The sequence below is a fragment of the Phyllobates terribilis genome, unplaced genomic scaffold (genome assembly GCF_046119375.1).
Source record: "Phyllobates terribilis strain yellow unplaced genomic scaffold, ASM4611937v1 Scaffold_12__6_contigs__length_324123572, whole genome shotgun sequence".
NCBI classification, from domain to species: domain Eukaryota; kingdom Metazoa; phylum Chordata; class Amphibia; order Anura; family Dendrobatidae; genus Phyllobates; species Phyllobates terribilis.
In genome coordinates this window covers 65,242,799-65,269,737 of record NW_027362772.1, presented here as the reverse complement: position 1 = coordinate 65,269,737, position 26,939 = coordinate 65,242,799, and the positions used below count along the sequence as shown (strand labels likewise).

The following is a 26,939-nucleotide window of genomic DNA, read 5'->3' as shown; positions in this document are numbered from 1 at the left end:
CAGTGCCAGAGCCCGCACCAAAGGGATAGACACGACATGTGCTGTACACGTACGGCACATGTCGGTAAGGGGTTAAGGGCGTGGAATTTAGTAGAGGACAACTCTATTGCAATGTTGGGGATCTAGATAAGGAAAGATAATAACAATATACACCAAGATGAAAGTCTACAAAAAAAGCAAAAAGGAGTTTTTCTTTGCTATAAAATATTATTTATTAGATTACAAGTGTAAAAAGCATTTAGTAAGCCAAACAAAATAAAAGGCGACAGAAAACAGAAAACTGGCAACAAAGCAGAGCATATACCATTATAGGATAGGTACAATAAACATCAAGTTGTATAGAGTTTCAAATACACAATGGTCATGTCATCCATTACATATATGCAAAAAATAGTACATGTACCCATTCATATATAACTGGAAAACATGCCCTTACCCTTGATGGAATGCACAATGCAGAGTTGACAAAGAACATGCATCCCAATGCGCGTTTCGCGTATTTAATTTTGCTTCCTCAGGGGGAATAGTACACAGAGCTCCCCCATAGAACTTTTAATTCACTGCAGACCGATCATGTGATCGGAAGCCAGCAAATGAGGTCCAACAATGTCGGCACATGCGCATCAGGCCGGCTTCCTGGCCCTCGGTCATCAAGGCGGACTGCACATGACCAGAAGCAGGGACGCATCACCAATTAACTTTGGGTCATATGCAGTATGCTTTGATGGCCGTGTGCAGCCGAATTCGCCAACATCGACAGACCTCATTTGCTGGCCAAATTTGCAATGCAAAGTTTGTCTAGTCCTGGTTTCTATATCCTTGTCTCCAGCAATTACGTTTCACCACGAGGGACTGCTGCAGTATGAGATTTTGTGGTGAGACGTCACAGCTGGAGGTCATATGTGCAGGAACACCATGAAAATAGTATGGGGTGTTTTTTGTTTTTGTTGTTTTTCTTTTTATTAATTTAAAGTATTTATTGACTTACTTGCAGATTTGGAGCAAATGTCACAACTGTTGGGCTTTGTTGGGGATTTAGATTCCCCATTTAACTTATGGGCTGTCCGATGCTGCCAACTTTTGAAGGAAAGCAGTGTTGGCGGCATTACATCTGCACATACCTGACAGCACAAGTGCATAAATAGCACGTATTAAATGTGTCAGTCCTATTTGCACATTCTGGTAGGTATGTGCGGACACACCAACATCTGTGCTGCTCACCTCCTGATGTGGACAACCCCTTTAATGAGTACAGACAACAAATCAACTTCAAGATCTGACATGATGTGTGTTTAGAGTCCTAAACACAGGACAATTTTGGCACCAAAAATGTCCCCAACATGAGGATGAGAGATGAGATTAATTTTAATCTCATCTACTTTGCTGCTACTATATCCTGCAAAGCATTTTCTGTACAAAAATATCCAGATGGAAAATCAGCAGAAGTCCTGGTATAAGTGAATTTACCCTTATAATTCCCATATCTCCACTTTGATTCCTACTTACGAGCATACATACATATATTCAGATTTGTTAAATTTTACATTTACAAGTCAAATCTTACTGTTTTGTTCAACAATTCTTCTAGAAAACGTGGGTGGATTTTCTGAAGTATTAAAATCACCGGCAGGAGTCATTTGTGAAGAGAACTCTACCTGTCGGTTTTTCACTGGCTGATTGCTCTCTGGCCTTTCATGAGAAGAACCTCGAATATTTGGAGTTTGTTGATCTAGCCAAGCATTTCCTTCAGTATCTTGAGGAGGTTGACTCTGAAGTCTTACTGGTTTCTCATCAGTTGCCATTGACGCTTCATGTAGAGTTGGACTAAATTGATCCATCATCATTGTCGTTGGTTTGACGCAAGTACTTCTCCTGTACTTGTCCACTATTTTTACAATGCCATCCACAGTTTGTTCCTTAGATGCTGCAATCCGTGTGGCACAGTTCAGAAATGTAAACTTATTTACCAGCACCTTTAACATGGCTGGTGGAAGACTTAAATCCTTAACTCCCATCACCAATCGGTATGTCTGCTCGAATTTTCTACAAAATTCCCATGGGTCATCTTGTGGTGTCACCTTAAGCTCTTCCAATATATCAATTCCAAAATCATCTTCTCCAGTGACCAGAACATCAAGGGCTTTAAGACGATCTTGCCCATCACCCCAATGATCATCTCTGGACCAAAACCCAAGTCCACCAGCTGGTCTAGAAACAGGAGATACCAAACGCACAGACATCGTAGATGGCAGCCACAATTTCATCATCAAGCAGGATTCCCGTGGACCCAAGTTATGCTGGGAGCACGTATCTTCAAATAAGGACATGTTTGAGATGGGATCTTTGTTCGGGTCATATTTGGAGAAGTTTGGCAAAAGATGTACAAGTGTAATAGTTGGGTTCTCTCTAGAATGGGTTTTTCTCTCTTGAGGGTAGAGCCTCGGCTGGACAAATGTTGTTGACTTTAACACTTGACTATTGCCTTTACTACCCAAGGTCTCTTTATTATTCAACTCTTCATCATAAATGTAAGGCTCATTAGAAGGTTGCTTCCCTTTCGCCATCTTCGATGGAGAACTAGCCATCGATAACAAGTACTCAATCATTTTGCTTCTTCTGTCATAATTGTCCTCCAGGAGCTTCACTTTAGACTTACTGAGCCCACAGGTCTCACATACGTCCTTACTAGACGCTTGTTTCACTGAAGATATTAAATCGTCTTTTTGAGCTTTGACTTCATTCTGAAACACGGTCAACATTTTCATGATGTTGGATATACTTTTGCCATTGGTTTTAGGAAAACATGCTTTATGTCCTTCTAGTCTTTCATTAGCGGATTCACACTGTTGCCACAGAGAGTCCCAGACTTTATGTAATGGTTGACCTTTAGGCACATTAAAATTTAACTTACTCTCATTTGCATGTTGGTATATAGTATCCATACTCACAGAGCGGCTTGTGCTCCAAAAACGAAAACTGAGTGATCCAGGAGAACGTCTTTGATGGCTTCACTGTCTCTTCCACCACAAACAAAATTGTAAAGTCCTCACGTCTGATGGGAGTGGAGGGTTCACTTATCTATGAGTCTTTTTCCTTCTTTTGGAAAGAAATAGAAGAAAACATATAGATCCAGTAGAGTCACCATAGAGGCTTCACTGTAGATATGGGGGAGACTCGGCTGAGCAAGGCCTGGACTATAAAGGTTCTGGCACAGGATGAGATATCTTGTTGTTTCTAGTGACTAAGAAAAACATCTAAGTATTAAACTGCAATCAGGACAATTAAGATTCTACGAATACATAACACGAAGCAGAGCCAACGAGACACAGGCAATTGTATTAACATAAATATAAATATGGTCTTCTACAAGGGAGCTCTATGAAGGAAGAATAAATATACAAAGGGTATGAGAAAAATAAAAATATGTTCTAAAGCGGGGGTGTTTAGGAGTCCAGACAGATTAGATAGCTGTGGGTCCAACTCTCACATACATGTGCAAGAGAGATCAGATGTTGAAATTCAACATGTTCAATCCTTTTCCCTACATCATCTGTTGAGAAGATTCAACATATTTGTACATATTAGACGGAAATCTGGTTGTGATGAAATAGTTGATTTCGGCAAAGGTAAAACTCATGGCTTTTAAGATGCAATAGGTAGATAGAGTGATATAAAGGATAGACAGAAAGGATAGATAGATGAGAGTCTGGCAGCAGCTCTCACAAACAGAAGACAACGCTTAGCCCCACAAAACAGCTCACCCAAACCCAGCCCGACAAAACAGCCCACTGAAACTAGGCACCCCGAAACAGTCCACCCAAACCAGGCGCCATGAAACAGCTCACCTAAATTAGGCCCCCCAGAACAGCTGATCCAAATCCGCAACTACTAGACAGCCCACCCAAACCAAACCCCACAAAATAGACCACCCAACCCCAGCTCCACAAAACAGCTCACCAAACTCAGCCCCACAAAACAGCCCACCCACACTAGGCTCCACAAAACAAGTATGAGGACCCTTGACGTGGGTTGCGAGCATGCGTATTTTGGCCAAAATATCGACCAATACCTCATGTAATGTATTTATCTTATACATTATTTTTCATTTTTTTATTGCACATTTTCTCCATTTTGCGGGATGCAGCCAGACGCTTTAGTGTTGGTTGGGTGAATTGGGGCATTTGTCTTGTGGGGTGCACTTATATAGTGCTGGACAGCCAGCCAGATCTAATAGTATGGGCGTCATCAATAGGCTGTAAGCCAGACACTGTGCATCACACGTATCGGTGTGACTGGTGTCCTCTGCAAGTCCCGTCTGTGTCCATTTTTAATACTACACAGCCTCTCCCTCCATGAATTGGTAGGTTAGTGAGTATCTGTTCCCATCAGTATTTTGTACCTGTGCTGCCCCCGCCTTTATCATGGGGGTCTGCTGCATCGTGGTAGTGCATTGGTAATATGACCTGGTGTTGGTAAGGCTGGTTTCTTCTCTGTGATGATTTTTGAATTTTTGTCCTTTTCTGTGAACTACAAAACAGTCCACCCAAACCAAACCCCACAAAATAGCCCACCCAAACCCAGCCCCACAAAACAACCCACCCAAACCCAGCCCCACAAAACAACCCACCCAAACCAGGTGCTATGAAACAGCCCACCTAAACCGGGCCCCCAGGACAGCTGATCCAAATCCGCAACTACTAAACAGCCCACCCAAACCAAACCCCACAAAAGAGCGGTGGACGTTTTTGTTTTTTTTTCTCACAAGTGGGTTTTCCCTCACATGGGGAGTCTATGGGGAAAGCCCGCATGCAGACCCGCAGGAGAAATTGACATGCTGCGGTCTGCAAAGATGCGCCGCATGTCAGTTTCTGTGGGTGTGCCGCAGACGCATAGTGGACATGGGATTTGTATAAATCCCATCCACTATGCTGTAACATCTGGTCACTGCGGATTGCATGCAGCACACTTGCGCAGGGTGTGCACATACCCTAACAGAAACTCACTATGTACCGGTGTCTACAGAGAGACTACAGACTGGCCCCATATCTAGAGAAACTCCTGAACCGCGGAGACCACCAGATTCTGAGCCAATACAGACTCAGTGCCCACAGTCTGGCCATCAAATCCGAATCTGACCAGCACAGACAGAGCTACAAGCCCAGGGAGGACAGACTGCGCCCACACTGTCACCTGGAGGCCCTGGAGGATGAGACCCACCTCCTGCCAGACATCACCGAATACTCATCAATGAGAGACACTCACTTCAGGAGACTCTCCGATCTCTTCCAGGATAACAAAAATGCTCACAGCCACTGGCAGCAAGCAGAGATCTTGAAAATGGTGAGAAATATCTACTAGAAAGTTGCAGAACTTTTATAATATACAATTATGGAGCTTTAGTGTACAATAAACCAGTAAATACCTATAATCTGACGCCTCCTTTAGCAAGCGACTTGTTTGTCTGCTAATCAGCCAGCAATTACTATATGAATGGGAATTAGGTGAGTCACACCAGTGAGGTGTGAGATATGGCACATGTATAGATACACTGGAAGGAACAACAGGGTTGTTAGGAGGGAGCGAAGATCGTTAATCAATGTGACCATTTACATTGTAATTCAGAAAACAGTTTATGGAAGGCTTCATTCAAAGGTACCTGTTCTAGCCATGATCTTCACAGATAGAAACTTGTACCTATTACAGTCTATGGGGTTGTTCACATGTCCATGGTTTTCTTTGCAGACAGTGTGTCCGTGCAAAAATCAAGGAGACACGTCTGTTTCTTATCGGCAGAATCACTGTTTGAAAATCACCCATACAATACAAGTTTATGGGTCCATGAAAATCACCGACAACACACGGATGGCATCAAGGTATAGTCAGTGTGCCTCCTGTGATCAGGCATGGACTGGCCATGCTTGATAAAGACGGGTATTGTCGAAACGTTACAATGTAATTGGCAGAATAATAATAAGATTTTTGTACTTCACTCAAGTTTGGATGTTGTCCTTCTATTCTGCTGATGATTAATTTATCCAAGTGAGCTCCTTGGGGATTGGGATGCTGCATCTGTGTGGGTATTGACGACCTGGTTCCTGGAAGTCCTGATAGAGTGCTGCTCTTAACTTTCTACTTTCATGTGAATGGCCCTGCCCAACACCCTCCATCTATAGGGTCCTGGTACTAACAATTGCTGAATCTCTTCCCTCACCTTAGTACAATAAGTCCTCACTCAACATGAAATAGGCAAACATGGTTTCAGCCCCCGACTCCTGTGCTATGCTGTTTATGACAGTTACCTTATTGAACGCTTCTTTTAAAGATAGGTCCCTATGTTGGGTGAACCCAAAATTTTCTCTGGTCACCTCTATCTCAGGAATGTTTGCCTCCGGGGATTCTACTTTCTCCTCTTCTCCCATTACACAGAAGATAAACCCGTTAGACTCTGGGGTTGGTGAGACTTTTTTTTAGGGCAAACTGGTTTCTTACCCGAGCAATCGAGGTCTCCGCCCCTCCCCCACAAGTGTCAAAGCAACACAAAGTCCTGGATTATGATAATTGGGTGCAATAAATCCGGAACCATGCCGACCTCATTGGACTCGGGCTGTCTCAATGACCACTCTGGCCACCGGAGAGTCTTTAGCATCCTTGTGAATGCAGGGGACGCAAACCTTCTTCCCAGGGATCAATTGGAGAGGGAGTGTGGACCTCACGGGGGTCACCAAACTCCCCGAGTCTAGTAGTCAAGTCTTTGGTCTTTGCAGGCCATTCACTTTTACAGGACAAGCTTGGGGCCCTTGCCGGGTGGACAGTCCACACTGCAAGCTGGATAAGCGTAGAAGGAACACCGGCGTTCCATGTTACAGTCCATTTGCTCGGTGGTCAGGGGACAATGGGGTGCTATATGACCTGGACCGTGACATCTCCAGCAAATTACATCCACCGATGAGGCCCTTGGCATGATCTCTGCCGTCCCCTTGGACTTTGGATGCTCCACCCCCTTTTTAACCTCTCCCCCCCAGTATGGAGTGGGTTGCCTCCCCAAGGACCCATCAACCCCCTGATACCTTTCGACCAGTCCGACTAAGTCATCAGGGTTTCCTGGATCTCTCTGGGCAACCCAAGTCTGCATTGGGCTCGGAAGGGAATGTATGAACCGTTCCATTAAAACTCGCTCCACCATCGGTGCTGGGGTAGAGGACTCCAGCTGTAACCACTTTTGGACGAGGTGCCGCAGATCAAACATTTGGGAGCAAGGGGGTTTGTCACAGTGATATGCCCAGCGGTGGACCCGTTCTGCCCTGACAGATATTTTGACCCCCAAGTGCTCCAAAATTTCTGTTTTCAATTTTTCATATTCTTTGGCGTCCTGTAAGTCCAAATCATAGCAGACCTTTTGTGGCTCTCCCATTAATGAGGCAGATACTAATTGCCCAATATTATGAAAATAATTCCTTCCCGATTCTACACATAGAAATCAGATGAATTCCCTGGATCAACATCCCATCACAGGGTCTAGTGCCCATCACCTGTCATATTAGATTCCTGAAGAAAAGAATCTAAGCAATTCTTGAACTTGTTAATTATCATATTAAACTATTGATTTCTATAGTGATGATCAAATCTGCCAAATTTGGTAATTCGTGCAAATTTGGTCAAGAAGATCAATTTGCATTGAATTTACTTGATGTAATGGGATGTGTTCTGGTCATCCGTTCTCCATCCACGGCTCCGGTGTCCTCTTTTCTTAAGGTATGGCTACAAACGTCCTCTTCTAGATCTTCAGTCTTCTTTGACTAGACCTCTAGGTTTAGTCAGAGCCAGAGAAGACTTAAGATCTGGAAAAGGATGTCCGTCATTACACATCCAAAGAAAAGAAGAAACCGAAATCATGGGGAGAGATCAGATGACAGAGTGGGAAAGTGCATCGGTGGGACTTGTGAGTGGCAAGGCAAGTATAATTTTTTTTTTTTTAACATTTTCTTCGCCCACAGGAATCCTAAATTTTCCCAAAATTGGATTCAGTGAAATGTGGATTGTTTTAATAAAATTTGAAGCAATTTTGATTTACCTAGAATTTATTGGGTCATCTCTAATTTTTAAACCTCCAATAAAAATAAAAAAAAAATTAACCAACTTTGCAAATAGTCTTGAGTAAAAAAAAAAAACTCCTGCCCTTGTGATGTAGATCTGTGCCTCCATGGTTGCAGACTACAAAGAAATTCCATCGCCACTCATCATAGCAACCATAAAGAGCTACAGCCCAACTATCCAAAGAGCGACCAATTTTTAACACAAGATTTGTGACCAAACAGCTCGATTCATCTTTTGTAACTTTTTTTAAGTCACTTTTTCTATTTTTTTCTTGTAGTATTTGTTTTTTTTTGCCCCACATTCTTCTTAATGGCCCATGCGGTTCATTAATTTTGAAAAAAAAAAATTGTTCTTTATAGTTGTCTTTGAAGCTTTTTGCCACTTTTTTGAGCAAAATAACTTGCATATCTCACTAAATAGTGCAAAATAACTGGTATACATAAAATCACTCTGGGGGGGAGGGAGGGCTGGAATACATTTTTGAGGAAAATTGACACTTTAAAAAAAATCACAATTGATGAATCAGCCGGAAAATAAAACATTTGGAAAACAAAAACCCTGCGAACAATGGAGACCTTAAAAACAAACAAACAGGTGAGTACATATAAAATTAAACATGTAAAAAGAACAAAGTATCTGACACCAAAGACTGAGATTACTCAATGCGTTTAAGATAAGTTTTAAGAGGTTCTTGCAACACTCTTTCCAACACATGAATGCAATGAAATTTTTGCCCTGAGAACTGTTACTATAGGAGTCTTCAAGGAATCAGATTACAAAGCTCCGCTTTCTGCCCAAGGACTTATTTTTGGAGTCACAAATCAAGACATTTTTTGTTGATTTTTCCATCATCCTGTAGACAGCTCTGACATACGGAGAGCAAAACCCTGTGGTCTCACAACCAATAAAGTGTTGAAGCTGCCAAGTCAAGACACAGAATAACCTATTGTGTTGTCGGCCAACTGGGACACTGGCCTTTTTCTTTACTGTCGACTGGGTTCAGACAAAGCTTTCATGTGGCATTTACTTTGTGTGGTTTTACATTCGCATTTCGCTTTTTGTTTTTGTGGCGCCCCTGAGGGTTCGGTCGCCACAAGGGGGGATACTGCAGCCTGTCAGCAGGTGTAGTGTCTCCTCACCCAGGTAAGGAAGGTGTACTAATCAGGACCCTGAATCTACATTCAACACTATACACTCCTGACCTATGGGAGGCAAGTATGCACCATAGTGCTGCCTCAGCAGGATCACGAGTGGGGGAACCAAAAGTTAGGGGAACCATGTAGTGGGTAGAGGGTGTAGAACACACTTTTAGTTTGCACACATAATTTCATACTTAATACTCAGCCATCTTGGGCTGAAGGTCCTTGGATTGTGAACTTCAACACTGTACGTGGATCCTGTGTGGACCTGCAGTGGATGGGGACACGGCCCTCGTGCCCTGGCCTTGGGGCGAGGGGCAGGTTGGAGTTAACCTATGTCTCCACCTGGTCAGGGACCATCACCCAAAAAGGCCCGGAGTTCAGGAGTAGAGCTCCACAAGCAAAAGTATCCCAGGGAGCACGGACGGAGCGGCGTACGCCACCTGTACTCTCCATTCTGGCCCTGCCAGAGGGACTCCTGCTGCAAGAGGGGTACCGGCCCCCGACATCTGACTTTGCCACTTCACGTCTCTGTCAAAGAAGCCCGGTAGGCTACAGTGGATCCCGTCGGGTGACAGGCGGAACGGAATTGCTGCCTTACCCTATATCTGTGCATAGTCCAGAGGGAGACCCAGCCTTTGCACGCACACGGACAGGAGAGGTTCAAAGGGGACAGTTAGGAACACTCTAAGGGTCCTGATCCAGGCTGCTGAAGCACCTGGGTGCGCTGAGCCCTCATCCCTGGTGGCCGCAGTCATCCGTGAGGAGCAGGGAGAAGCCTTGCGGCTGAGTTAAAAGAACTGTGAGTAAAAACCCTGGAAGATTATCCCTATGGCCTCCGGACTCTTTATTACACACTGTACCACACTGCACCTGAGTGACCCAGGACTACTCTCCCCATCCTCCTGTCCCATCTGCACTGAGGCGCAGCTCCGCCTGTGGGGAGTCATACCATCGCAAGCTGCCACAACACCCGGCTTCAGAGGACTGCTAGCAGCGCTGGTGGTTCATCACCAGACACCGCAGGTGGCGTAGTCGTTAAAACCACTCAAGCCTGAATGCCCTAACATCATTTTTAATGTGACGGCCCTGGGCATGGGCAAGGTCCGGTCCACGGCTGCATCCCCCACTAACATCTGACCCGGTTCCGAGTACCCCCCACCATCTTTTCCCAGGGCAGGGCTGCGAGCGTCACATCACTGGCGTAGTCGGCAGAATCTCGTGCCCGCAGCAACGGAGAGGATTGCCCATTGCTACCGGGTACTGTGCGCCTTTTTCCACAGACTGTCGATTTTCACTTAAAATGGCGCCCGCCCAAGAAGAACGGACGCCATAATGTGCAGAAAGGACAGCGCTTCAGCACTTCCCATCGTAGGCCTGGCTCCCCAATGGCGCCAAAAGTGCAGACCGCCCCCTCCATTAGAGACTGTCCGCGGGGTAGTGTCCATCACCCCAAAGGGAACGTCAGAGGGAGTGCCAGTCGGCCTTCAGCCCAGGAGCCGCCCCAAAAGGAGGAGGAGATGAAGAAGTGCAGCGATTGTTGTGCGAGTTCCAGCATCGTCACCACGAGTAGCGACGATGGATGCTAACGGAGACGGAGCCAGACCCCCTCCCTACCTGGGAGCCCCTGCGGTCCCTTGCTATGGACCGGGTAACCTGGCCAGGAAGCAAATGGAGGCGGCTATGCGGAAGCGAGAGGAGCAGCGGCGAAACAGTGAGGCCTTGACCCAGGAGGCGGCTGCCCCAGAAGGAGAGTCCCTGGAGGGCGCCTGCGGCCTACCATCGGGTGAGTGGGAAATCCTTACCCCGGCCGCGGAACAGGCTGAGCCCCTCCTGGACCTGTGGTCCGAGTGTCAGTTCCCAGGTGCGGTATCCTGGGAAGAAGCCTTCTCCGCGGAGCTCCAACCCGCCGCCATGACCGGAGACCTCCGTGGTCTCTCACCTCCCGGTCCGGAGGAACCCGGTTCTGCATGGAGGTCCACGGGCCCCAACCCGGACTGGTCCGCATACTCGGGCCCGCTGCAGCAACCCCTAACGCCGCTTCCGGCCCCCTCCGTTACCTGCCTGGCGGCAGAAGAGTGGGCCTGGGAAAACCAGGGGGGCGAGCTAATGGGCTTCCCCAGGGAGACAAGAGTGGAAGCTCAGAGGAGGAGCGAGCACTGCTCCCAGCTGATCCAGCAGCTGAGTCGGGAGCGGCAGGAACGGGAGCTTCGCTGCGAGCAGCTTCAAGTGCAGGCCAAAGCTGCCATGTCCCCGGCCCGCCAGAAGGAGGCGTCCAACCCAAGCCCCCGTGAAGAAGGGCAGGTGGTCCGCTTCCACCGTGAGGCGGGATGGGGCTTCATAAGGAGTCCCGAGCTGGAGCGGGACGTCTTCTTTAACCGGCGTGACGTCGAGCCCCAGCTCAAGATGGGACACCCTGGCCGGAACCTCACCCCGGGTGATATGGTGACTTTCACCCGCCACCGTGGAGAGCGAGGCTGGTACGCCCTGGATATCCATAAAGTGTCCAGGAGCGAGGCCCCTGCGCGCTCCGCTGCGGAGGACCGGCTAGCCTCTGTCGGGAGGAATGAGCCCTTCCCTCGGCGGGAACCCATGGCCTGAGCAGCCCCCGGCTGCTGTTGCAGTTTAAAAGTTTAATTGTTTGTGTTTTATATGCTTTTTCCCCATTTCCAGAGACTTTGGTCCCTGCGGACTATGGCAGGCGGCAGACTTTCTTTGTAAAAAGTTATGCATCTATTTAGGTGCTTCCTATTGGTTTTATGCAAAACCGTGCCTTATCTTCTACCTCAGACCTCAGAAGCAAAACCTGTCTGGAGTGGCATGTTTGAAGGTTCATGACCGGATCTTCATGCCCTGCAGCCACCTCAGGGCCCACGTGAGGGTTTAGGACAGGTCCCTCTTGCTACTGAACTGTCTCTTGCTACCTCATTTTAAACAAGTCTGCTGCCATAGTCAAAAGTCTCTTGCTCTAATTTATACTTTTGTACTTTTGCACTTTTATATTTATGCAACGTTTAAGAAAAGTACCTCCCATAAAGGGAAGATAGTTTTGGTTGTTATAAAAATGTCTTTACCAGGCTTTACTCTCTTTGCAGCCCGCAGACGTGCTGTGTTTTACCAGGGGGGAATGTGGCGCCCCTGAGGGTTCGGTCGCCACAAGGGGGGATACTGCAGCCTGTCAGCAGATGTAGTGTCTCCTCACCCAGGTAAGGAAGGTGTACTAATCAGGACCCTGAATCTACATTCAACACTACACACTTTTGACCTATGGGAGGCAAGTATGCACCATAGTGCTGCCTCAGCAGGATCACGAGTGGGGGAACCAAAAGTTAGGGAAACCATGTAGTGGGTAGGGGGTGTAGAACACACTTTTAGTTTGCTCACATAATTTCATACTTAATACTCAGCCATCTTGGGCTGAAGGTCCTTGGATTGTGAACTTCAACACTGTACGTGGATCCTGTGTGGACCTGCAGTGGATGGGGACTCGGCCCTCGTGCCCTGACCTTGGGGCGAGGGCAGGTTGGAGTTAACCTATGTCTCCACCTGGTCAGGGACCATCACCCAAAAAGGCCCGGAGTTCAGGAGTAGAGCTCCACAAGCAAAAGGATCCCAGGGAGCACGGACGGAGCGGCGTACGCCACCTGTACTCTCCATTCTGGCCCTGCCAGAGGGACTCTTGCTGCAAGAGGGGTACCGGCCCCCGACATCTGACTTTGCCACTTCACGTCTCTGTCAGAGAAGCCCGGTAGGCTACAGTGGATCCCGTCGGGTGACAGGCAGAACGGAATTGCCGCCTTACCCTATATCTGTGCATAGTCCAGAGGGAGACCCAGCCTTTGCACGCACACGGACAGGAGAGGTTCAAAGGGGACAGTTAGGAACACTCTGAGGGTCCTGATCCAGGCACCTGAAGCACCTGGGTGCGCTGAGCCCTCATCCCTGGTGGCCGCAGTCATCCGTGAGGAGCAGGGAGAAGCCTTGCGGCTGAGTTAAAAGAACTGTGAGTAAAAACCCTGGAAGATTATCCCTATGGCCTCCGGACTCTTTATTACACACTGTACCACACTGCACCTGAGTGACCCAGGACTACTCTCCCCATCCTCCTGTCCCATCTGCCCTGAGGCGCAGCTCCGCCTGTGGGGAGTTATACCATCTCAAGCTGCCACAACACCTGGCCTCAGAGGACTGCTAGCAGCGCTGGTGGTTCATCACCAGACACCGCAGGTGGCGTAGTCGTTAAAACCACTCAAGCCTGAATGCTCTAACATCATTTTTAACGTGACGGCCCTGGGCACGGGCCGGGTCCGGTCCACGGCTGCATCCCCCACTAACATCTGACCCGGTTCCGAGTACCCCCCACCATCTTTTCCCAGGGCAGGGCTGCGAGCGTCACATTTTCGTCTAGGATTTAATTCTGTGTCTTTTTATAAATGTGTTACGTTAAATAAAAAAAAATTCTCAAAAATTACAGGGTAAACATATATATTCAACGCGTGCAGGATTAACTATACAGATTTCCATAAGTGATGCCCGACCCGGGACCACCACATGCAGCCAAACTGCAGGAGTGGGACTAGCCCAGGGGATGGAGATGACTGGGTACCCGGGCCTTTAGCCTGGCCTTGGGGATGTCGCGGTGGTCGGCTCCCGGGCCCGTACCCTGGGGTCACTCTTTAAAAGGGTTGGTAGTCATTAATTTTATAAAAGTTCGTGACGCCACCTGTGGTTTCTGGTGAGAATCACCAGCGCTGCGCAGTCCACTGAGGCCGGTGATAAGGCAGCTCGATGGTATAGCTCCCCACAGGTGGAGCTAGGTCTCAGGGCAGCGTACGGAAAGGGGGAATGCAGGACAGACGAGACCCAGCCAGGTCAGAGCAAGAACAGGGACAGACACGATAGTCACTTCAGTACCTTTTACTGATGGAAATTCAGCCACGTCCCGGAGCACTGCAGGGTGAAGGGTGCATGTCAGGATCCTCCCCAATGAGCGGGTGTAGGGCCTCCTGTTTCTTGCCTCTGCATAGTTAGTTTCTGGCCTGCCTGGAGCTAGGCCTAACTTTGTCTCTGTCCTGCGCTGGCTGACCTTGTGGTAGGGCCTTTTGTTGGAGTACACGCACCTCAGCTTGCGGGGCCTATGTATCTCCCGGCTCTGTTACATATCAGCAGTTTAGCGATCCTGGGACCTGTAGTTCTCCAGGGATTCCGGTTATGCCTTACTGGGTCATAGAGATCCCGGTAAGTTTCGGACCCGGTGTCCGGTAAATTCTTCGGGGTGAGCTAGTTAAGCTCCTCTGCCCCCTATGTACTAACTCTTCACTCGTCTTCGGCCTACTCGGGCCCTCACTAGGCTATACACACTAACGGCAGCTTGCCGCGCTTCACCGATCTTATGGCGCCGGCACACTTAAAGCTCACTACTCTGAGCTATGACTGAGTCTGGACTGTGCTCCATTGCAGACTGACCTCTCTCAGGCTTCTCTACTGCAGGAACTCTCTCAACAGGCTTGGCTCTCTGTCGACTCCAGACTGAACTGCCTGGCTCCACCTTCCCTTTTTATATCCCTAACGGGCTCCCTCTGTTGGTCTGAGGTGGAAGGTGGAGATGTGTCAATGTTTATGGGGGCCTCTTGTGGAGGAATCCATCAATGCACTCTTCCAGGATCTGTGATACCAAGCACAGCTGGGCATCACATTCCCCCCTAGCAAAGCTCAGCACTCCCGGGCTGAAGTACATTTTATAACAACAATTGGAAACATGAACAATGCAATAACGATCTTCCCTTTATGGGAGGCACATTTCTTAAACGTTGCATAACAATATAACTAAATACAAAGTGCCCTCAGAATTCAAGTCTCTCATGGTGAGGTTCCCAGGAAGGATGTCCATCTCACAGGGTAGAGTACTTGGTGGTTTGAGGGACCTGTCCCAAACCCTCAACGTAGGCCCTGGGGTGGCTGCAGGGCATAAAGATCCCGAGTTGGACCTCCAAAAGAGCCACTCCAGACAGGTTTTCCTTCTGAGGTCACCTAGAAGGGGCACTCCAGGGAGCGCAATTATATACAAAGAGCAGTTTTTGGGCTGCACACAGTCCTCAGCCACGGAGTTCTTAGGTAGTTAATAAAGAAATTAAGGAGGTAAAGTGTCCATATCACTTGAACTGTTCAATAATAAAGCAAAGCATAAAATAATATACAGATGCATAAAAATACACAATAAATACAGTACATTACAATTTTTAATATAATACCCCAGGGGTAACTATCTACATTTTCAGAGATTTAACCATTTACTGAGTGTACCTAACAGGGGGTTTATCTCTCGTGCTACGTGTTGATCTGCGTAGTACCGGGATGCGTGAAGTACTTGCAGGTGCACTACCTCCCAATGTGTCAGTACTAGGTGTGGAGGGGCTACATGACTGTATTGACCTCTCTACTGGACTATCAAGCATACCATTGGCTGGGCCTTCTTGCTCTGTTCCAACCGGGGATCCTTCTTCCAGGGATTCTGCTTGAGCAGGCACTTCTGCAGCACTTATAGGTTCTTCTTGGTGTGGGTAGAAGGTAATTACAGGGATGACTACTGCTCCTCCTAGTTGAGGCCAATCTGCCGGGAAATCTCCTAAGTCAGTGTGGATCACTGTTTCTTTAGGCTCCTCCGGTATTGTGAGAGGCGCTTCTTCTTGGGGTTTCAGTAAGTCCGGACACAACTTTAGGTGGTCCCCGGACACTGTAGAAGATGTTCTTCCTCCATCTCGACTGATTATGCAAGTCTTCTTGTTATCAAACCTTGACGGTAGCACAGTGTAGGGTTCTTTTTCCCATTGGTCATCAAATTTGTGGTTGCATCTTCTCCTTTTCAATACTGTTTCACCAGGTGTAATTGGTTCTGTGGGGGCGTTTTTGTTGTAGTGCGCCTCCTGCTTTTCTCTCACCCGAGTGAGACTGTCCTCGACACAGGCTTGTACCCTTCTGTACTGCTCCTGTCTGGTCGTGTCCCAGTCCTCAGTAGTCATATCAGCTTCAGGCTCAACAACACCAAGCTCCAGATCCATGGGCAGCTTTTCTGGCCTTGCCCGCATGAGGTATGCCGGAGTGCAATTTGTGGAACTTACTGGTATATGATTGTACAGATCCACTAGGTCAGGTAGTAGGTCTGGCCACTGATTTCTCTCCTCGAGTGGTATGGTCTTTAGCAGGTCGATGATGATGTTTTTCATCTTTTCGCAGAGACCGTTGGTTTGTGAGTGGTATGGTGTAGTTCTTATCTTCTTACAACCGTATAGGTGGCAGAACTCCTTGAATAACTCAGCCTCAAAGGCCGGGCCCTGGTCAGTAAGCACCTGCTCAGGATAGCCATGGGGTCTACAGAAATACGCTTGGAACGTCTTTGCTGCTGTCTCTGCCGTCAGGTCTTTGACGGGGGCGACCACCAGGAAATGTGAGTAGTGATCCACCATGGTCAGAGCATAAGAGTACCCTGACCTGCTGGGGGACAACTTGACATGGTCCAGGGCCACGATCTCCAGGGGCCGAGTCGTCTTGATGGGTTGCAGGGGTGCCTTCTGGCTGCTGTAGTCTTTTCTTCTAAGGCCACAGGGTCCACAGTCTCGGCACCACCATTCAATGGAGCTGCGCATTCCTACCCAATAGAATCGACACTTCAGCAGGGTCTCTAGCTTTTTCCAGCCAAAGTGTCCCGCCTGATCGTGGTAAGCCTCTAATACCATTTGGATGTCTGTCTTCGGGACCACTATCTGCCATACCATCTCATGGGTTTTTGGATTGACGTACCTCCGGCACAGCTTCTCACGGTAGATAAACAGCCAACTTCTCTCGTTCCACAGCTGCTTTGCTTGCAGAGACGCGTCTTTTTCCAGGGAGGAACCTTCTTGGGTTATCAGCTCCTTGATACGGCTGACAACCGGGTCGCTGTCCTGGGTCTCTTTCCAACTGTGGTGAGGAAGGGGGTTTAACGTCTTTCCACGCGGCCTCCTGGAGGCTCGTTGCTCATAGATCATCCCATTCTGATGAAAGACAGGTAGCTCTATCTCTTACAGGTCATCCACTTCTTCTTCTGTGTCTGACTGGTGAGGCATCCTGGACAGCGCATCGGTGTTGGCGTTTTTGCGGCCCGCCCAGTATTTAATTGTAAATTGGTAATTTGACAGCATAGCTGTTTCAATATGGGTCAAGGGGTTGTTATCAGTGAAGGCAGTGAACTTACTGGAGGCTAGGTAGTGCTTAAACCTTTCAGTGATGGCCCAGACCAAGGCCAGGAACTCCAACTTAAAGCTGCTATAGTTCTCTGGATTCCTCTCAGTCGGGCGGAGCTTCCTGCTGGCGTATGCGATTACCTTCTCTTGGCCATTCTGCTTCTGACTTAGAACAGCGCCCAGCCCTTCGTTGCTGGCATCTGGATACAGCAGGAATGGTTGGCTGTAGTCAGGGTAGGCTAGGATCTCATCGCCTGTCAGGATCTCCTTCATCTCCTGAAACGACTCGGCTTGCTCCTTACCCCAGTGGAATGGGGGATTTCTGCCTTTGGGGGACTGCCCTACCAGGAGATCTTGCAGAGGAGATGCTTTCTTAGTGTAATCTTTTACAAACCTCCAGTAGTATCCTACTAGTCCCAAAAACTGACGCACCTCCTTGAGGCTCTTCGGCTCCGGCCACTTTTGGATGGCTGTGACCTTCTCCGGGTCTGGTGCTAACCCTTCTGGACTGACAATGTGCCCCAGGTACTGTACCTTTCTCTTGAGCAGGTGGCACTTTGAGGGCTTCAACTTCATCCTGTACCGGGACAGTGACTCAAATACCTCTGCCAGGTGTTTCAAGTGATCCTCGTACGTTCTGGAGTACACTGTTACATCGTCCAGGTAGAGTAACATAGTCTCGAAGTTGCGGTGTCCCAGGCAGCACTCCATCAATTTCTGGAACGTTCCGGGGGCATTGCAGAGTCCAAATGGCATACTGTTGAACTCGCAGAGTCCCATCGGGGTAGTGAAGGCCGTCTTCTCCCGATCCTCCTCAGCCACAGCTACTTGCCAGTACCCACTGGTGAGGTCAAGGGTGGAAAAGTAATTTGCAGACTTTAAGGCAGCTAGGGACTCCTCTATGCGTGGTAAAGGGTATGCATCTTTATGTGTAATGCGATTTACTTGACGGTAATCTACACACATTCTCATGCTCCCGTCCTTTTTCCTAACTAGCACTAGGGGAGCTGCCCAGGGACTACAACTATCCCTTATTACTCCCGCCTTTCTCATGTCCTGCAACATTTCCTTAGCCTTCTGGTAGTGAGCTTGTGGTATAGGCCGGTAACGTTCTTTGATTGGGGAATGGTCGCCTGTGGGGATATGATGTTGAACCCCCTTAATCCTCCCAAGGTCAAGTGGATGCTTACTGAACACTGCAAGTATTCTTGAACCACCCGGTGTACACCCTGTTTTTGGTGGGCAGGAGTGGTGTCTGTCCCAACATGGAGCGGTTGACACCAATCCTCCACCTGGGTTGCAGGGTCATTATCCTCCACTTCATCTGGTGAGGCTAAGGACTCCGCCCTGTGAATGCAGTTGTTATTGACAGCATGTAATTTGGCAACAGTGGCATAACGTGGCAGTCTGACCTCATCTTCCCCTAAGTTGAGAAGACGGACGGGCACCCTCCCATTACTTACATCTACCACTCCCCTGGTGGTTAAGAGCGTGGGTCTATGCTCGGAGCAAAGGGGTTCTACTACCGCCTGGTAGCTCTGTCCTCTAAGACCTATAGCAGCTCTACACCAGATGAGCATTTCACTCATTGGGGGGATGACAATGGGTATGGGGTCTGTTACCCGCACGTTCCCGATTTCACCGTCTGTTAACCTTACTTGCCGTTGATGCATCAGGACTCGGATCTCCCTCTGCAGTACCCTCCTCTGTCTCGGCCTGGCAGTGTCGGCTATCTGTTGGAGCAAGAACACAACTTCTCCCAAACAGTTACCAACAATGTTAGTGCCTAATACCATATACGGATTGGTGTCACCAGGATAAGTCTCTACTACAATTAGCCCCTGGTCCTTCAGCTCCACTCTCCCCACCTTTACAGTCACATTCTTAACCCCGAGGAGGTTAAGGGGGAGTCCGTTAGAGGCATAAACAGAAAGATTTGGAGCTGGCGGACGTAGGTCGTCCATGGACCAGAACCTCTTGCAGAGGACGTCAGGCATGATGGTTACCTGAGATCCTGTGTCCAGCAGGGCGTCAGTCGGGATCCCGTCCAGTACAATGGACAGGAAAGGTCTTCCTCCGACGAACCTGTTGTACCAGTCTGATGGGCCTTGTGAACTTACTCCTGGGTGTCAGCCCTCGGACCCAGGGTTTTCTCGTTTAAAGGACAATTCTGGGCGATGTGTCCGGTCTTCCGGCAGCGGTAGCAGGTAGGGTCCTTCTGTGGACGGCACTGGTCACTGGTCCTCGAAGAGGGTGATGTTGGCCTCCTCCTCCTTCGCATCCAGGGGACATCCTCAGGGCTATCGGCTAACAGGATTTTCCTTCCTTCCTCGGGCTCTGTCCGCAGCTGCAGAGCACTCAGCACAGTGGTCAGGGTTTTTTTCAACTGGCGCACGTCAGAGCGCAGACTGTCCAGCTCTCTAGGGAACGTCGCTGGAACCTTGGCTTCAGCTGCCACTGGGGAAAAGGTGGATGTAGCAGGCACTGGGGTAGCCCCACCCTGGTAACATTGGATGGCATTTGTTTCCAGGGGCTGCAGTCCTTTTATAGCCATGTCCTTAAGATTGTCAAAGGTGGCATCTGGATGACCCAGGGACCACCAACGCACTGTCCTGCTCTCCTCTGGAGACCTCAGTCCCCGGACAAACTGTTCCTTCAGCATTTGTTTTCGTTTTCAATGCTGGTCGGACTAACCTGTTTCAGAGCCCGCAGGGCCCCCTGTAGACGCCAGGCGTAGTCCCGAACATTGTCCTCCGGTTGTTGGGAGCAGTTGTAGAACCTCATCCGGAGGTCCGCCTCAGTAAGATCCTCAAAGACAATCTGTAGTTTTTGGAAGATTGCAGACACTGACTCCTGGTCTGCGGCCGACCATGTTTCCACTTCCCTTCCACAGCACCGGTCAGTTGTCCCAATGCAACAGCTGCTCTTTGTTTACCTGTCATGGAGCACATGTCCAAGATACCACATATCTTCCGTTTGAATCCAGACAGGGTATCTGGTTTGCCATTGTACTGGGGGAGCCACTTTGCTCCAGGAATATACGGCAGAGTCATGGGAATGACAGAGGTTACAGACGCTGCTGGTGGAGCGGGTTGAACCTCAGGGACGTTGGCCTGTATTCCGGCGTTGTGCTGTTCGTCGGACATTCTGGCGCCCCCCTAGCTAACCGTGGCCTACCTTCTAGTTTTCCTTCCGGTAGGCCGCAGCTCCGCAGGTGATGGTCTTCTTCAGGACCTTGCATCGCTTGTGTCCTACGTCAGAGCGTTCTGCGACACTCCTTACAGGATCTGGCGCTTCCTGATTTGACGTTGAGGTGTGGGGCGTGTCCGAGGCTTCGCGCTCTTTTGCAGGTACACCCCTCAGTTTCCCCCGGTTATGCCCTTCTTCTTGCTCGGCGGCCCAACAATGGTGGCAATGTTCACCACAGTTAAAGCACACAGTTTCTGATTAAAGGCGCACAGTACCCGGTGGCAACGGGCATAACACTTCGTCGTTGCAGCGGGCACGCGTATCCTGTTCGTGACGCCAGAAGAGATGACTAGCCCAGGGGATGGAGATGACACGGTACCCGGGCCTTTAGCCTGGCCTTGGGGATGTCGCGGTGGTCGGCTCCCGGGCCCGTACCCTGGGGTCACTCTTTAAAAGGGTTGGTAGTCGTTAATTTTATAAAAGTTCGTGATGCCACCTGTGGTTTCTGGTGAGAATTACCAGCGCTGCGCAGTCCACTGAGGCCGGTGATAAGGCAGCTCGATGGTATAGCTCCCCACAGGTGGAGCTAGGCCTCAGGGCAGCGTACGGAAAGGGGGAATGCAGGTCAGACGAGACCCAGCTGGGTCAGAGCAAGAACAGGGACAGACACGATAGTCACTTCAGTACCTTTTACTGATGGAAATTCAGCCACGTCCCGGAGCACTGCAGGGTGAAGGGTGCATGTCAGGATCCTCCCCAATGAGCGGGTGTAGGGCCTCCTGTTTCTTGCCTCTGCGTAGTAAGTTTCTGACCTGCCTGGAGCTAGGCCTAACTTTGTCTCTGTCCTGCGCTGGCTGACCTTGTGGTAGGGCCTTTTGTTGGAGTACACGCACCTCAGCTTGTGGGGCCTATGTGTCTCCTAGCTCTGTTACGTATCAGCACTTTAGCGATCCTGGGACCTGTAGTTCTCCAGGGATTCCGGTTATGCCTTACTGGGTCATAGAGATCCCGGTAAGCTTCGGACCCGATGTCCGGTAAATTCTTCGGGGTGAGCTAGTTAAGCTCCTCTGCCCCCTATGTACTAACTCTCCACTCGTCTTCGGCCTACTCGGGCCCTCACTAGGCTATACACACTAACGGCAGCTTTCCGCGCTTCACCGATCTTATGGCGCCGGCACACCTAAAGCTCACTACTCTGAGCTGCGACTGAGTCTGGACTGTGCTCCACTGCAGACTGACCTCTCTCAGGCTTCTCTACTCCAGGAACTCTCTCAACAGGCTTGGCTCTCTGTCGACTCCAGACTGAACTGCCTGGCTCCACCTTCCCTTTTTATATCCCTAACGGGCTCCCTCTGCTGGTCTGAGGTGGAAGGTTGAGATGTGTGAATGGTTATGGGGGCCTATTGTGGAGGAATCCATCAATGCACTCTTCCAGGATCTGTGATACCAAGCGCAGCTGGGCGTCACAAGTGGCCTACAGGAAGACACTCATAGATCTGTTGATAACCAAGGACCAGGTAGATGTAACTTTAAAGGGTGGGAGAAAACTTCACTTTGGAGCCACTTTAAAACCAGTTCTAAGAGCACCGCAATAGTGAATGCAGAGCTGGTGGTGGCACATGGGCTGGTGGTGGCACATGGACTGGTGCCTGAATGGGCCCAAAAGCACTGCCACATTTTATAAATAGCACATGGTAGCACATGGGTCCTGTTAAAGACTTTGCATGGGCCCATGAACACCAAGTTACATCTCTGCTGGTGCTCATACAAAATATTCCTTCCACTATTTGGGAAAGGAGGGCCTGGGACTTGTCTGCCTTCCTAGAGAAAAAAGTGTGACACTACCCTTCAGCCATTTGCTTGTGAAAGCTGTAGTGACTGTTGGAAGAGAAGAAATTAAGGGTCCATATAATCTGTTCCACGTTCCCAGGGGCGCATGTAATCCTGCCAACCCTCCAGTGGCCCATGTAATCTGTCTCAACCACCAGGGTCCACTGTAATCTGCCCACTCCATAGTAACCCATGTGATCTTTCCCACCCTCCAGGGACCCATATGATCTATCCCCACCCTCCAGGGCCCCATGTAATCTGGCCCACCCTCCAGAGGCCCATGTAGTCTAGCCAGCTGGGATAAAGACTGCAGTTGCAGTTGAAACGCGCAGCCTATTATCTTCTTCTCTGTGCTTTTTTTGAATGGTTGTTACACTGTATTAGCCACTGCAGCCGTTTTATCCTATCTGTTTTTAAAATAATTTTTTTCAAATAAAATTTTCTAAGAATTTTTTTAAAAAATTAACTTTTTGGAGCTGGAACATTTATTTCTTTAATCCTTTGTAATCTAGCCTACCCTCCAGAGGCCCATGTAATCTAGCCTACCCTCCAGTGGCCTATGTAATCAGTCCCATCCTCCAGTTACCCATGTAATCTGTTCCAACTACTGGAGGCCCAAGTAATCTGCCCATAGCATAGGATCTCATATCATCTTCCTAACCCTCCTGGGTCCCATATGATCTGTTCCATCCGGAAGGTGGGATCTGCACCTGCGGCGCCCCTGCGGGTTCAGTCGCCACAGAGGTACTGCATCTCACCCAGAGGTGTGGTATCTCACGCTCAGGTAAGGAAGGAGTACTGCCCGGGACCCAAACACCTGCATTCAACAATACACTACTCCAGACCGGCAGGAGGGGCAAGATACGTCGCTTCCTGCTGAGCCCTGTCCCTAGTTGGAGTGGGGGGAACAAAGAGAGGGGGAACCATGTAGTGGGTGTGGGTGGACAAAGTAAATCAGGGGAGCACTTGTTAGGAATAATATAAAGAGGGAAGCCATCTTGGGGAGTGAAGTGAGTTCCAGTCAAGACAGTCTGAGAGGAGAAGTAGAGGGAGCAGGAGCTCTGTAGGAGCTCTGCTCAGGAGGAGGGCATAGACAGAGAGGCCCAAGACTGAAGAGAGAGAGAGAGGAGCAGGAGAAAGGCTCCAGGAACGTGGAAGGGACCCCAGGGGTACGGGTAGTGCTGGAGGCCACCCGTATGCCCGAATCTACCTGGAGGTGGAGGGGTCAGGTGGCACAGAGGGGACCGGTCCCTAAACTAGCAGAGTTCTTTAAGCCTCAACTAGGAAACCGGAGGCTGCAGTATTTCAGGTACTGCAGCCACAAGCCACATCTAGTCACCAGAAAGGTGGCCATAAAGGACCCAGGGGACAGAAAAGACGTTGCCCGGCAAGGTCCGCGGCCACTGGCCTGAGACACTGGGTGTGAGGTGCAGGGAGACGGACAGAAGGAACACACAGAAGGGGGTCCCGTTACGTACTCCAGAGAGACCTGGGAGTTTGCTGAACCCCTCCCTGAGTAAGCACAGAACGCCGTGGGAAGTTACTCTAGTACTGGTAACTGGAAGTCTAAGAAACCGTGAGTAAACCCTGAGGACTGCACCTTACTGTCCCTGTGATCATTATCTGCGCCATCCTCTGCACTACACCAAAACAGCAACATCTACACTGCCCTGGAGCTAAGCTCTGCCTGTGGAGAGCTAAACCAACTCTTCTGCATTCACACCAGCTCCAGAGGACCTGCTCCGCAGCGACAGCTCCCTTTAGCCATATACCACAGGTGGCGTCACGAACTGTATATAAGAACTTTAATTCCCCCGTAAATATATCCCTTTTGTTGACCGCCCTGGGTCACGGACCGGGTCACCGCCACTGTGACATCTCCCCTAGCAACGACAAGCCCGGCACCGAGTACCCCACGGCCCAGGGAGCGCGTCACACCAACCACCAGGGTCCCACAACTACTAGAGACTCATTTTCTACCCCAATTCACAGGGACTCATGATCTTCCCCACCCTCCAGGGGCCCATATGATCTGCCCCAGCTCCAAGGGCCCATGTAATCTGGCCCAACCACCAGAGTCCCATGTAATCTGCCCCAACCACAAGGGTGCCATATGATCTGCCCACCCAATAGGAACCCATATGATCTTCCCCACCCTCCTGGGTTTTATATGATCTGTTCCACCCTCCAGGGTCCCATGTGATCTGCCCCACCCACCAGGGACCCCATTGTGACTGTGGATGCTCCCCTTACAAAAAGTTTTCCAAGGACATTACTAACAACATACAGGAACTAATTGATTTTTTTATGAAGATGTTTTATGACTAATTACTATGTGATATCCGAGCACTAAGTCACTTGATGTTGTCTTCATCGGTCATTCATACAAATCGAGACGTCATGGAGTATATGGAGACACAAGTGCGCAGGATTGTAACTTTCATTTTTCCAGAGTTTCTAAATTGCTATCAACCTTCCTTATCATGTAATTATGCCAATCAAAGGTGGCAATATATGGAAGGATTGGCAGCAACCCATGACAGAAATAACACGTCACATTTATTATTCCTAGTGTTCCCGGATTCAAGGGTGCGGCGCATTGTTGCATTGGGTGTATGGGAATTTCTTTGTGGTTTGGATCAGATTTTCTGCGTGATATAAAATAAGAATTAATATAAATATTCATGAGAGATCTAGAAAATTATAACTCTATCCACCATGTTTGTCCTCCATGAATCAAGGTCTTCACCCAAAATCCACCGGCAAAATATGGTTGACCATAAGGTCTAGCCCATAGATGGCATATCCATAGTATGAATATATACACAAAGTGGCACATGGTTGTGTTCTTTGTGCATGCAACAAAAATGCTTGATCCACCATGTCTGGTTCTGTATCTCCTGCCATTATTTGTAAATGTCTCAAGAAAGACCTTTCCTGTTTTCAAAAATGAGGCAACATCTGAAGTGCCACTGTATCGACTGCTCTTTTCTTACCAACTGGGGACTGCACCCCTCATTGAAACCTCCCTGCGCTCGCTCTTGTGGGGATCTAGCGCTTTTCATCATTACAGGGATCCTGTGGTAGGTGCTGAATTTGGGGGACCTCTTATTGTCCAGTTCCATGGAGCAGCCATTGTTCTGAAAGTTTTGTGACAGAGGTGGAATTTGCAGCACCTGTGCCCCAATGCAAACTTAGGAATAGGTCCGACCTATCATGCATCTTCTTTTGTGATAAAGGAGCAACCGGGTCCTTTAGGCATCGGGGTCAGTGTGCTATTACTATGTCTGCTCCTGGTGGTGGACACTTAAAGATGACAGCCAAATGATGTCCTATGTCAGGCACTGTACTTAGGGGGTCCTTCTGCCATCAATGTGGCGGTTGCTTTCTGCTGTCATTATGCAAACCTATCATTACAGAAAACCCTGTCACGTTTGTGTTTTTTCCTACAATTATCAATCATTACTCAGATTGTGCACAATCACTAACATAGTAGAATGGACTTTGCAGCCAATCCGGTAAATATTAATTGGTTATCATTGATTAATTTTTATGTTATGCTTTATTTTTTTACATTTAGACGATACGAGGGTATTGAAATGTTTTAACCAGCGTTAAAATAAAGGGTCTGAGTGTTTTGTTTTTTTTTACCTCTTTTCTATAGAGCCAGCTCCTCTCCTCTCCATGGACCATTTCTGGTTTTGCAGTGCTTGAATCGAAGAAAGTGGAACACCATACACAGGCTACGGTCAAGAACAAAACTTGATTTTTGTATTTCCAATTTTGGACAATCCCAGAGAACGTGAACCTCTGATAAGAAAATGTGAAGCATGTGAGAGAAACAATGTCATGCTAAACAGTCAGTAGTAAGAAAAGCAGAAAACACCAAATCTTGTCTGACACACAAGCATATAAGTGAGGAAGGTAACGAGAATTGCTCATATTACCAGATCCGCTGAGCTAATAAAGGGGCTAGAAAACCAAGTCTGCTTGTAGGACTGGGGCATTATCCTCTCTACATCTGCCCCATCACTTCTGGATGAGCATCAGTGAAGTCTCAGTGTCCCTCAAAAGCTTTGTGGTCCTTGTGGCACAAACGTTTTCTGCTTCTGTTTCCGATTCTTACGTTGGCGTGGCCATCGGCAGAGCAGGATTGCAGCTCAGGAACATGGCAGCAGGGAGGAAATATAAGTGAGAAAGGTTGGACAATGGCTTGGTGGAATGGGCTACATTAGTCTGATTTCACATATGTTGTCATCTCCAGGTTCCCATTACCTCCTAGGACTGAAAAAAAAATAAAGTATCAGATCCATCATATGATGGATGCCACTGGCGCCCAATGGACCTCATTATATAATAGGGTTCGTTCAGAATAAAAATAAGTTCTAGAAAACTTTTTGATATTGCGGAGAAGAAGACCTCAACATAAACACTGCAAAGACCAAGCAACATATAAATGACTTCCACC

General features: G+C 48.6%; 1 protein-coding gene across 2 annotated transcripts; it reads right to left on the bottom strand.

The window, feature by feature from the left end:
- Positions 1 to 230: 230 nt before the first annotated feature.
- On the bottom strand, positions 231 to 26,752 carry LOC141173072 (uncharacterized). Of its 2 annotated transcripts, none has more exons than XM_073657708.1 (2): positions 26,123 to 26,752; positions 231 to 3,241 (listed from the first exon to the last, which is right to left on the bottom strand). In XM_073657708.1, the coding sequence occupies exon 2, from the start codon at positions 2,940 to 2,942 to the stop codon at positions 1,554 to 1,556; it is 1,389 nt and encodes a 462-aa protein (XP_073513809.1). In that variant the 5' UTR covers positions 2,943 to 3,241; positions 26,123 to 26,752; the 3' UTR covers positions 231 to 1,553. The 2 variants fall into 2 exon arrangements, with proteins under 2 accessions (XP_073513809.1, XP_073513810.1); XM_073657709.1 differs by lacking the exon at positions 26,123 to 26,752 and adding an exon at positions 5,423 to 5,484.
- Positions 26,753 to 26,939: the final 187 nt, after the last annotated feature.

Bases quoted from the DNA above. Each gene is read 5' to 3' on its own strand.
- LOC141173072 (XM_073657708.1), bottom strand. From the start codon at position 2,942: ATGGATACTATATACCAACATGCAAATGAGAGTAAGTTAAATTTTAAT.